This window comes from Xiphophorus hellerii, chromosome 14, assembly GCF_003331165.1.
Source record: "Xiphophorus hellerii strain 12219 chromosome 14, Xiphophorus_hellerii-4.1, whole genome shotgun sequence".
Lineage (NCBI taxonomy): Eukaryota > Metazoa > Chordata > Actinopteri > Cyprinodontiformes > Poeciliidae > Xiphophorus > Xiphophorus hellerii.
Window position 1 is genome coordinate 2,263,523 of NC_045685.1, and position 13,334 is coordinate 2,276,856.

The window sequence follows — 13,334 nt, forward strand, 5'->3', positions numbered from 1 at the left end:
GTTGAGGAGACTCATGACCTTGTTTTCCTTGGCATTTTGAAGGGAGAGGTGCTGGGATGTTGGCGTTACTTCTATTGCCTGTCTAGTCTTCTGGTCTGTCTTTAAAGTGAGAACTGTGTCCATATCCTCAACACAGCGTCGGGTCCCAGGGCCGCCCTTTGTCTCTGCTCTTCTTTGTGGTGTTCAAGGACAAGGTTTGAATATGTAGTGGTGGGCAGCAGCCTATCTGCTTTGAGGGATCAGCTTCCCAACTTTGCTTTTTGAGAAGATGTGGTTCTGTTGGTGTTTTCAAATGCATGCCCTTTGAAGTGCTCTGGAGCAGTTTGCAGCTGAGTGCAAAGGAGAGTCTGTTCCTCTATGGCCATGGGATGGGGAGAATGTGCTGCAGGAGGCTTGTCCGGCCTTGAGATGTCTTCAAGATCAGATGAGGAACTTCTTCTTCCAGGAGGAGCTCAGAGTAGAGCTTCTCTGCTCCAAGAAGTCAGTTGGCTACACTGTCTTTATATTTACAATTACTGCTGCCAGCAACACTGTTCTTTCTTTATTTGGTTCATAGAAAGTACTCCTAGCCCAGTGCCTCTGTTTGTCAGTGTCTTTTTCATGATTTGTAAGTTGGAAGGAAGATACCGTAGTTCCTCTTCATGAACTGGGTTCTGCTGGAGGTCATACTGGTGAATGGGAGTTGTTCTTCTCCACTGTCACACTGTCCTTGCTCAGAATGAAGAAATGAATCAAAGTCTGTTTAGGCAGCTTCTTTACTGACATTCTATCAGACTCCTGTGCTGTATGAACTGAATTATATTATGTAATCATTAAGTTAACATAGGTTAATATTTAACCATATATGAATTATTGATGATTAAGCATAACTCAAACATAACCACTCCAATGTACAAAAACCAAAATAAATGACTTTAACTTCCAGTTTAAACTTGGTGTGTCTCACCATGTGCAAAATAACACATGTGAAACATGTGAATTAGACTTTTTAGAAGGAAAAATCTAATTCACAACACACATGGTGAAATACACCATTTGCTATTTTGCAAGCAGCATTTGTCCCAAATATGAACAACAGCAATTTAACGAGTGTGATTTTATTTTATTTTTTTGCTTTTTACTAAGCAGCAAAATAAAGTATGAATATAATGCTTTGTTTTTTTTAGAAGTATGGCTGATTTATAGGGAGCTGTGAAATTGCATAGCAAAAATAAACATAAATAGTACTGACATAATATATATTTTAAAATGTGTGACCATATTTAGAGCACCCTCATCAGCCAAGCCAGCACCGATCAATACAAAACGCCCACTAATATAATAACCTATAAGCGCAGGTTATATAATATATGGAAGCTGTTGCCGTACTTTGAAGAAACACCGGAAAGCAGAACTTTACATGCTTACTCTTCTAACTTCTTGTAGCAGCTCACTGAACTACAGAGTTAATGCTAGCTTTTACAGGAACAGCAAGCTGCGTAATATTTATACCGGTCTTTCTCTAAAACATTCTTACTACAAACAATGCTCTTTAACCATTTCTGCTCATAGTAGTGTGTTATGTTATTTGCTGCTGTTTTATGTCGATCTTGATTTCCAAAGAATTAAGCTGCTGTATCCCTCAGCCAACACAAGGGGAGTGCTGCTACATGTAACCATCCATAACCCTGTCACAGAGGATTTTTAAAAGGAAAAGTCTAATTCACAAGACAAACTACCATATGTATGGTGACTTTAAGATCTGAACTAGTCACTAACTACTGTAATGTCCAAATGAAATCTAGCTCTTAGATTTCAGAGCTAGAAATCTAAGAGCTAGATTAGAATGTGAATTTGGTGAGATGGTTTGGAATGCCCCAGACATGTTAACCCTTCTTTTTCTCCAGAGGCCCCAATATAACTACCTCAAAACATGTTAACTCTCCCTGCTTTTTAATCTTGCACTTAGACTAGGTGGCCCTTCTTCACTTTTTTGTGGTGAAGGTACCCTTTGCCCATCCCCCAGCAGTCCAACACACATACACCGTCTTGTTACCCACTCCACCCCCTGTTGGGTGCTGGATCGTAGAGTGGGGTGGGTGGATTATGTGAGTGTGAGACTCGCAAAAGGCCTGCCATGGTCTTTCTCTGTGTGACGGATGGCTAGGAGGTTGAACAGGCCTGTTTTGCATGAAAAGAGAAGGCAGCAGGGGGAAGAATAGAGGTTTATTGAATGAGGCCTGTCACCCAAAACCACCCTTGTGCTCCAAACCCTTACACCAACCCTTCATCCATTCCTTCATCATTTCAGCCCTCCTCCTCCCTTGTTCTCCCTCCACATTGCCTACCCATTCTCCTTTATTTGGGGGTTTCGTTGGACCATATTCACTGGCCCTTTCTCACCCTTGAATCTCCTCCCCACCCCCATTTTGCTGCCATCCTTACTTCTCCTTATTTTATCCTACTTAATTTCTGTTCATTCAGATTTCCCCTTCTTTCCATCAAGCTGTTTTCACCTTTCGCAAGGTTCCAAAGCATTTGAATCCTCTCATTATCTTGCGGGTATGCTGAATAGGGATCCATTATGATAATCCGATAGTCAGAGTTCTTTAACACTAAAAGAAGGCAAGTGACTTGATGCTGTCATGAAGAGAAAATCTACACTTTGAGTCAACGGGAGATATTATGGCATCATTAAAAAGTTGAAGATCTCTACCTAACTTTTAGCCACCGGTGAGCAGGAAACTGTTGAAATAATCTGACAAAGAGTCTGTATAAATCATCATATTTGTTACTACTATAAACATTTATGTCTAAAATGTAAAAAAAATATGATCACAGACAATAGCAGCATCAGACATTCTCAGCTCAATGGTGTTTATTGAATTCATCTTAAATTGCAGGTGGCTGCCATTTTAGCTAGCTCATCCTCAGGACCTTCAGGGACTGGGTGCTATTTCCATCACAGGAACACCGTTATCAAAGGCTAAACTTTTTAAAAGCATTGTTATGATTTCATCTTCCATTTATCACACCGAGTCAAAGCAAAGCCCCCTTCTAAAATAAACAGAGTCCCCAGATCCTTAAGAAGTGGGCCGCCTCTTATTGTGCTCATTTGGTTTTCAGTCGCTGTCCCTATGTAGGTCCGAGGATCAGAATCCCAATAGGTGCATACAACAAAATGCTTTGCTTCAAACATCTCAAATGGTCCTCAAGAATAGGCCTGTCACAATAAGAAATTTTGCCGGACGATAAATTGTTCCAGAAGTTATCGCGATAAACGATAATATTGTTGTTTTGAGACCAATTTTAAGTAATATAATGGCAATGGCAAAATAATAATGCAGAAACACATTGTAAAAAAATTGGTAAACTTTAAATTATAATGAAGATTTAACACTGGAACTGGAAGACATTTTAAATACCCAAAATAAATAAACAAAACAACAAATAAAATGAATTTTGAAGTCTCTGTAAACAAAATTGTCCTTCAAAGTTGAGACCAAGGCACAAAACTAAGGACTTTTGTCACCCAGTTTTTGGTAGAAAGAGAGGGAAAAAAAGAGATAAACAATGAATCATTTGTTTAAATTTATTATTCAATTAATTTTTTTATTGGTTATTGTGACAGGCCTACTTAAGGACAAAGAAAAAATCTGTGCAGCATGTGCTTAATTCATTATTTTCCAAAGAGATCTGAGTAGGGGTATTCTTAGACTTAAATCTTTGGTTGTTCATGTCTAAATTCATTTTTGTCTCATTCAGTGTCTTGCAAATCATTTTATATTTTAGGTTCAGAGGTGGATAGAGAAGACAAACATTGTACTGCAGCATTTCAACTTATTTCACTCAAGAAAAAGGAAAAAACTCTAATGACTGGAAGAAAACAATGTCAAGAAGGGTTACAACTGATTTGGATTTAGTTCTGATTTTGCACACGTTATACCTAATACACATATTCAGAAATGTAATACAGTCCTTGTCACCTATGTGTACTCTAAATGAATGTCTCGGTTGTGAAATGGGCCACAACCGATACTGCTCTAGTATGTAGAGCAGTGATTCTTACAATTCAGGTTCCAATCCAGGTCTGCACTGAAAGTCCAGTAAATGCAGATCTACACTATGCTTCATCTTTAGCACACTCTAAGCTAAGTCTCAGACAAAGGGCAATAAACTATTGTGACCAAAATAATTAGAAATAACAACAATGTGCTTAATTTATAAAGCTTTATTTATTTATTTAAGTTGTGATTGCACACAAAGAAATGGAGCAGAAAAAAAACAGTGGATATGTTAGTGAGTCATAATATTAAGTCCTACTCAATGAAAAAAGTTCATTGACTGGGTCAGGAGCTATTGTTAGCCTAGCAGCTCAGCAAATACCTCACTCAGAAAAGCTATAACAAGACAAGTTGATTTGTATAGAACATTTCACCAACAAGGCAACATGGAAAAAAAATACATGAAACATCGGATAAGGAAAGTAATAAGAAGTTAGAATACAGTCTAAAATTAAGCTATGTTTTAGTTATTAAATGGATGAGGTTGTAATCAAATAGGTTTTAAGCTTTGATTTAAAGGATCTCTGTGTTTAAGTTGTTCTGCTTGGTTTAGAGACAGTTGCAATGACAAGCAGACAAGAGGCAGAGATGGAGGTAGCAGAGATGAAGATGCTGATGTTCTCTTTGGGAACAACCTGATGGATAAGATCAGGAATGAATACATCAGAGGAACAGCTCATGGACATAAAGTCAGAGAAGCCAGACTGAGATGGTTTGGACGTGTAAAGAGGAGAGATGGTGAACACATCAGCAGAAGGATGGTGAGGATGGACCTGCCAGGCAGGAGACCCAGAGGAAGACCAAAGAGCATGGAGGGAAAGAGGATAGGAAGGTAGTTGGTATGAGAGAAGAAGATTAGCTTACACACTTATCCCTAGTGGTATCTCCACTAGTGTCTATCTTCAACGGGTGAGAGCTGGGGTACAGAGTATGACCCTGGGCTGGGGTTCGAACCCAGGACTCTCTTGCTGCAAGGCAGCAGTACTACCAACTGCATCACTGTGCACGAGCATGTACAGTAGATATTACATAAGAGGGCCCCCAGGATGGAACCATTGGGAGCCCCACATTCGACTTCTGTTTCCTCCAACAAAAAGTTACCAATTGGCTCAATTAAGTCCCTGTTCTTTGAGGAAAACTCAAACCAACGAAGTACCCTATAGAGTCTGGACCAGTTCTGCATTCGCTTCAATAATATACCGTGATCAACAGGGTTGAATGCTTCACTGAGGTCCAACAGAACCAGCAATGTGGTTCTTCCACAGTCGGTATTTATGTGGATGTCACTGAACATCTTGACGAGGGCAGTCTCCACACTCTGATGAGCATGGAAACATCCCAATGTTTGGGAATGTTTGTATTCCCAAACATTCAACCAAAGTGGTTGGTCATTGTTTAGCAGCTGTTTAACTGTTCATATACTGCTTTCTCAATAGCCTTGCTGATGAATAGAAGTTTGGAGATTGTTATGTAACTTTGGATTAGTGACTTGTCCTGTTCTCTTTTCAGCAGTGGTTGACAACTGTTGTTTTCAAAGTCTGGGGGAAAACACCTGATTAGAGAGACGAGTTAAAGATCCTCAGTAGAGCAACATGTCTGTCAAGACTTTTTATGGCTGTCTGTGCCAACTGTTTGAAAAAAGAAAGTACTTCCAGGAGTATTTACAGTGGAAAAGTATATCTGGCTGATCTAGTTTGTTTTGTGGGTGTAACATGGGTAATAACTCACCTGGAGCTCCCGGTCTAACCTGCTGGGAAACAAAACTTAATGTCACCAGGTTCACGACTGCATTTTGGTATTTCTCTGACTCTTAAGTCATCTTCACCACACCTGCCCAACATGTTTCACTTGATGGGACACGAGTTGAAACCAAACCGTCACCAAGGGGGATGTCACCGATCACTGGCAACCTCACCAGGCCCAGTGGGAACTCTCTGCTGAAAACGCTCTGCTGTGCCGTTTGGAGGTCAAGAGAAGTCACTAGAAGTACCTTTTACTGTTTCAACATTTATACATTACATATTGTAAGTATTGGTTTCAGCAGCTCTATGTGTGAATAAAACACATTTGGAAAAGATTGTTACCCCTACTTGAATTTGTACATTTATAGATATTTTACTTGTTTTTTATTTTACGCTGTAAAATACCTGGGTTTGTCAATAAATTAAATTATACATTTGTTTCTGTTTGATTACATAATTTTCACAAATGAAATCAGATGTTATGATCACACTGTTGCTTAAGCAACCTTTTTGCTAAACATCTTTTATTCTTGAATATTTTTTGCATATTTACCTCTATTTCAGTGTAAATCTAATGAAGGAATTTTACTCTTCCTTAAGTACAATTTTTTGGCTATTCAGGTAGTCCTGCAATTAATCTTCACTTCTTTTAGGTGAAGTGCTATCAAGACATTAGAGTTGTTTTCTGAAAGCCAGTAAATAACTATCTGTGATGGAGCCAGTGATGTGGAGTGAGGTCAAAGGTCAGATAGGCAGCGGCAGACAAGAAGTCATGCTACCAAGTTAGAAAGTCCTAATTTGAGATTTGAGGACATTGCTGTTTGCTCACATTTATACATAAGCAATAAATGTAATTTAATTATGTGTTTAAAATTAATGCCATTAATACAAAATCTATGTATTCCCAAACATTCAACAACTCGCACCATTTCTCAGAAATGATATCTTAGGAAAACAGCTAGAAAGCACAAATAGAGGCATGGAGGAAGGATAACCCGTAGACTTATAGTCTGCAGAACTTCAGGTACCATTGGAATAACTCTGTTCACAAACTCACACTATCTACAGTATATCAATGGTCTCAAACTCCTGTCCTCAAGGGCTGATTGATGTCGGGCAACTTTTAGACGTGTCTCCACTTCAGCTCACCTGGCTCCAATACTAACTCATTAACTGGACTGCATACTAGAGAAGCAATTTCCCCATTTAGTTCAAGCGTGTAGGACAAAGAACACGTCTGAAAGTTGCAGGACTCCAGCCCATGAGGATACAGTCTGAGACCACTGATCTATACTTGTACTTCTAATCTCAGTTATAGTGAAAAGTGGGTAAAACTCAGTTCACAAAGTGGACATCAATCATCCAGTCAACATTTCACTATCAATATGGTGAAAAATCTGGGATTTTTTGAGATAGAAATAAAACAGCTATTCTATTTGTCTCTGAAACGTTTTTTTCCTCAGTTGTTTTGATTTCATGATGTCTTGTTGGACTTAAATGTCCGTTTTAGTACTGTAGGACGTAAAAAACCCCCCTTCAAACTAATTCTTTAGCTTGCTAATTAAATATTTAGTTTGAAACTGTGACATTTATAAATGAATTAATAACTTGGAAAACATGATTTTGAAAAATGAACCACCATTTTCTTTTCTTATGACAGACAAAATAACCCAAACTATCGAAGTCATTTTTTTGACTGTGCATTGGCATCCCATAATATACAGCTAATGTCAAACACCTAGCTTTCTTAATGAGAAAATGTAATAACGGGGAATTGCTCATTAGTTGTTGATGTTATCAGAAAGCAGATTTGAACATTTGAACGTAAACTATAGCCCTGCTAGAGCCTTTGTATTTAACGGGTTCGAAGTAGATGATGGTTGAAGTGGAAAAAGTAGAACTTCTAAAGTGGTTTGTTCTAAAAATAATGAAGTAGAGTAAAGAAAAAAAATCTTGTTTTGAGAATGAACAGTGTGGAAAAACATCTTCTGCAAGTTACTCTTAAATATGGGGTCTGTGCCCCCTCCCCATGACACCAGGACGCCCCCTTTCCCCAACTCAGTCATCAACAAGTGTCTCTGCTGCGTCGGAAGCTATTCACATTCAAATGGCCCTCTGGAGCTTTTCGCTTTCCCATTGGTTCCTGCTGATGTGCAGCGGCACAGAGTTGGTCTGTTTGAGCTCCGGGGCAGAATAGTCGCGTCAGTGTGCGATGCTGGGGCCGTTTGACAGCTGCTGGACGCGGAGTTCACACTCTTCAAACCTGAAGTAGAGAAGTGATGACATCCCCAACAGCATCACACGTAAAGTAGAAAAGGTGGATCTCGCTCGGCTAGTTCTGTTCCCCGGGTGTGACGTGGGTAATTAGCAACTTAATTTAAATCACCCGGTCTAACCTGCTGGGAAGCAAAAGTTCAAGTCACCGGCTGCTCGGCTGTATTTCACCCACTCCAAGTCATCTGTAACTCACCTGGCCGACATGTACAGCTTGATGGAACACGAGCTGAAACCAAACGGCCAGCCTCAGACTCATCAGACCACCGGGATGTCACCGATCACCGGCAACCTCACCGGGAGTATGGGGACCAATGGGAACTCTCTCCCGAAAACGGCTTGTCCACCTGGAGGCGACCCCATGGATAAAGTCAAGAGGCCCATGAACGCTTTTATGGTGTGGTCAAGAGGACAGAGGCGGAAGATGGCCCAGGAGAACCCCAAGATGCACAACTCCGAGATCAGTAAGCGACTGGGAGCCGAGTGGAAACTTCTGACCGATGCTGAGAAGCGGCCGTTCATCGACGAGGCCAAGAGACTCCGGGCCGTCCACATGAAGGAGTACCCCGACTACAAATACAAACCCCGCCGCAAAACCAAGCCGCTGCTGAAGAAGGACGCGCAGGTGGGCAAATATCCGCTGTCAGCAGGGAACCTACTGACGGCAGCGGCCCAGAACCAAGGCGGCAGTCCCCGGATGGAGGGCTACGGCTGGGCTCCCACCGGGGGCTACACTGGCATGCAGAACGAGGCGCTCAGCTACACGCAGCAGCTGCACCGGTACGACCTGTCCGCCCTCCAGTACCCGCCCGCGATGACGGCGGCGCAGACGTACATGAGCGGAGCCAACTCCTACAGGTGGGTGATCCTCTGTCCGCGTCTCACCGCAGCAGGCAGGAACTCTTCCACAACTTCCAGTAACAAAATAAGTCTGGCGCTTTTCACACTTTAATATATAAATATTCTCTGTGCAGGTCAATAAAACCGCTTTCATACATTTCACATAAATAATGCAGTTCATTTACATGGCGCCAATTCACAATAAATGCCGTCTCTAAACACTATACAGTTCAGTCTCGCATACATTCCAATGAGTCCTTGTTATCAAGCAGTAAATAATTCTTTATTTTAAGCATTAAATTATTCTTTTTATTGTCATACCATTTCGCAATTGTTTGCTTGTGGTACGAAATTCAGACTGGGGTCCTAAATCATTTCAAATTAATTTAAAAAGTTTTGATCTAAAGAAATTCAGCAGATTGTGTGGATGTGTTATTTCATAGTGTGTAGTTATTTTAATTGATCACAAAAAACCCTTTCCCAGAAAGTTTGCCAAAATGTGCCTGTCAGATTATGCCGCCTGACCACCAGGTTACTGTCCAGCTTGATTTACTGAGGGATTTTTAACTCGGTGTTGATTGGTCAACTCTGAACTTATTCTCACACAGCCTTCTACTTAAGGAGTGTTAAACTGTTTTAGCATTACCCTTTCACATGTCTGCACTTTAATTTTTAGTGCAGATGTTGTCTTTAATGATTTGGACATTAAATCCACTTTCATTGTTACAGGACTTTTTCTTGAAAATGGTTTTGATGTAAAGCACTGGATCATTATTTAACAGATTTAAATGATGGCCCAGTCAGGTTATGATTCAGTCCCTGAGAGAGTTTGGAACAGAGTTCTGTCTGTTGCCTACTTGTTATGCCAGAGGCTGTGATTTTGGGCTGGGTCCTGCCTGGAATGTTGATCAAGCGGACTTGATGACGAGCAGGGCTGCTCTGTGTGTGGCCACCCACAATTTCTTTGAAACCATTGTCCTAAGTGATCGGAGAGCTTTGTCTTCTATTTAAATTTCCTCAAACTACAGACTGTGCACTGAGAAACATACGGATCTTAATCCAGCAGCGGTGCTCCGTTTCAGTGTTTTTTAAGCCAATACTGTCTTATACAAATTTGCTGTTCGATGTAGTATTTCTCTGTACTCTTAAGTTGCCTTCTAACATTTACCAATTCTGACGCTCAGCCCAAAGTGCGCTACACAAGTTTATTCAAGAGCTCCAGTTCAGACTGGGATTTTCTTGTTTCTCTCTAGAGTTGTGTAGAGATGCTGTGAAGTCTGTCTTGCCTACAGAAGATGGCTGTCAGAGTTTGGCTGTGATAAACAGGGAGATTTTTAGAATGTATTATTTTTATTTATTTATTTTTTTACAATGAGCATATTGGATCTTTTTCCATGGATCGAATTTAGTGGTTTTATACATTGACTGATACAAAAACTATTTAAATTCTTTAGTGGAATCAGCCAGCTGAGGAAAGGAAACATGCACAACTGTTAGAAAGTTCTTGAGGTGTAGGATACTGTTGTGGTCTACGATCATTTATTAGATGGTCTTTTCCATAAAAGAATACTCATAAGAAACATAATCCCATGTGTCAGGAAGCAGGACACGTTGGATGGCTTACCTCTGGACTGACTGGCTGTTGGCAGATTTTGTGTACACTCTTCCTCCGTTGCTTGGAAATGCATCAATTATCTTCCTGCTTTTGCTGTCACCTTCTAAAGACTTCAGTAAATCTTCTCTGATATCACAAATGGGGAAACAGTCATGTGTGCATGATGCTGTTCACTCAAGTCTTGTGCAGAATTGTTGAAGACTTGGCATTGGAATGGTTGAAAATGTTTCTAGCGTCTTGTGGGTAAATCTTGTTTAGACAGACATGAGGAATGAAGGCTTGCAGTTTGTAGGGTGTGTTGAGCTAAAGACGATCCCTGCCTTGCCTTTACACGCAGATGCAAGTCACGATTGATGCACTATTTTCCTGGCCTATCTGGTGCCATTGCTCGTTCTGAACTGGAATTTTTTTTAGAATAGAAGTACTTTATTCATCCCAGCAGGGAAATTACTTTTTTTTCAGCTCCTGCTGAAACATGGCAAAAAATGTCAATTAGTGGAAGAGAAGCCACTTTGTTTCCACAGTAAAATGGACGGTGTAAACTCATAAATCAGTGAATAAATAATTTTAATTTGGTAAAATTGAAACTAGAGTCCTATTTTTTTGTTTTTTCTTAATTTTTGGGACCAAAGTGGTTTAGGTTTATTTAACAGATTCATGTCAGCATTCATATCCAAAGTTAAATTCTACAACATTCCACTTTCAGCCTTTATCATTCATCTTGAATTAATTTGTCGTCTTCATAGTTCTACCTATTGTGGTTTGTACAAAATGCTGCCAAACCACATTAATACTGTTTCCAGCCCACAGTGGTGCAGGTGTGAAGCCTCTCAAACTCGATGCTTTAGTTCTGATCTCTGTACCAACAAAAATAAAAAAGTGTGGGTTTAATTTGTTGCGTTTTCTCTCTCCTGCAGTCCCATGTCATACAGCAGCAGTCCGCAGCAGCTGAGCCCGGTGAACATGCCCATGGTGAAGGCAGAACCGGTGGCCCATTCGCCCTCAACAGGAACGCCGAACCACCACCGAGGGGCTTTGCAGGGGGATCTCAGGGACATGATCAGCATGTACATTCCTGGACCTGGAGGGGATTCCTCCGATCCTGCGACTGCACAGAGGGGCTACACCAGTGTCCAGCAGCACTATCTCAGTGGAACGGTGCCACTTACGCACATTTAGGACAGAAGTGGGAATCCTGGGGTGGGATTGGGAATGAGAAAAGCAGCCGATGCACAGGGACTTGAACAAGAGAATGAGGTGAGGAGTCCTACAGGACGGAGCTAGACCATTGTAGCTGGTGCATGTTTTAACCTCAGTCGTTGGGTTTTGGGCTATTTGACAAAATATCCCTTTATGAGTCTTAGGTTAACGTTCCAGCTTGTTGACAGACGTGACCAGCACACACCATCCCTCCCTAGTTGCTTGCGGGTTCAGGGCTTACCACTTTGGCTCCCTGGTACAGAGTGCAAGGCTAACCTTTCCCAGCCTCTGTGGTCTTCATGACTCATTGTGGACAATCACTGGTTGACTGCACTTATTACAAAAGGTTTAACATGTGCCCTGCAGCCCAGAATTTTTTGCCACAGAGTCATTCTTCAAAAAAAAAAAAAACAAACAAAAAAAACCCCGCACAAATGGAGATGAGCTTTGGAACCTCCTCCCCCACCACCACTCCCTCATTTGATGTCATTAACTGTTACTGGGGCTATGATGATTCAGAGGCAGAAAAAATGCACAACTTTTAAAATCTTGTTAACTTTGTGCACTGGATTTGGCTTTCCGCTTCTTTCTCCCTTTTTAGATTTTTCCCAGTTGAAGTCTTGTGTGCTGACGCACCTGTTGGACAATCGGCACCGGATCTACAGGAAACCAAGAACATTCTGAGTTCCATCTGTGTGTGTCTGAAACATGGAGCAGGTCCTTGTTCACATCAAATCAATTGATTCCACTTTTGAATTTGAGATGTTTTGTTATTTTCTGCGTTTGAATTTTATTTGCCGTTAGTTTTTTCCTTTTCTTTTTTTTTAGAATCATTCTCTGCATGTAAATATCCATTGTTGTACCAGTGTTATCACTTTCCTCTGGGCTGGAGTTAAAACATTTCGGAGAAGTCATATTTCTGTTAGTATAGAATAAAAGGCTGGACAAACCTCTCTCCTTAAAAAAAAAAAAAAGATTAATCAGTTACTATATATATATATTTTGTTTTCCATCATTTTTCTATGAAGTGGAGGTTGTTTCTGGCAGAGCTGGAGTCCGATCAGCTTGCACACACAGGATGTTGAATGTGGTTAAAACACTTCTGCTGGAAACCAAGCAGACACTGGGAATTAATACCAAAAGTGTTTGAAAATCACTTCTGTTACACTAATATCTGAATGTTTACATTACTACCCACGTATATTAAAAGGTAACTTTTATACTGAATACTTTGTAGAGTATGTGTAAGTGTATGCAAATGCTGCATTGTAGAGTCACAGGAAACACTGTTGTAAATATTGTCCATATTTTTAGGCTCTAATGCAGAGTCTTGGTTGCTTTTTGATTAAAACTCTTTTACGGCACACTTGTCAGTTACTTTTTTCCCCCCCCAGAACCAGTAGTAATGTTTTATTGGGTCCCAAGCACAATACCAACTCTAATGTTGTGAAAGATGATTTTTATTTTTTATTTTTCCCCCAAAAGGGCAGAAAATAATTTATGTTCACAAAGTGTGAACTTGTGATGCATTTCATTGTCTCAAACATCACACTGACGTCTCTGTGGTTGTTAAACTGATGTGAAAAAGTCCACAGTAATATTCATGGGAGAGGACTTGGA

General features: G+C 40.5%; 1 protein-coding gene and 1 long non-coding RNA gene across 2 annotated transcripts; one reads left to right on the forward strand and one right to left on the reverse strand.

Annotated features, from left to right (window-relative positions):
* Positions 1-4,195: 4,195 nt before the first annotated feature.
* On the reverse strand, positions 4,196-8,372 carry LOC116732958 (uncharacterized). The gene is made up of 2 exons (XR_004341918.1): positions 8,256-8,372; positions 4,196-8,184 (listed from the first exon to the last, which is right to left on the reverse strand). It is a non-coding gene; the product is annotated as an uncharacterized LOC116732958 (long non-coding RNA).
* sox19b (SRY-box transcription factor 19b) lies at positions 8,183-13,078 on the forward strand. The gene is made up of 2 exons (XM_032583573.1): positions 8,183-8,917; positions 11,432-13,078. Exons 1-2 carry the CDS (start codon positions 8,265-8,267, stop codon positions 11,691-11,693), a joined length of 915 nt encoding a protein of 304 aa, XP_032439464.1. The 5' UTR covers positions 8,183-8,264; the 3' UTR covers positions 11,694-13,078.
* Positions 13,079-13,334: the final 256 nt, after the last annotated feature.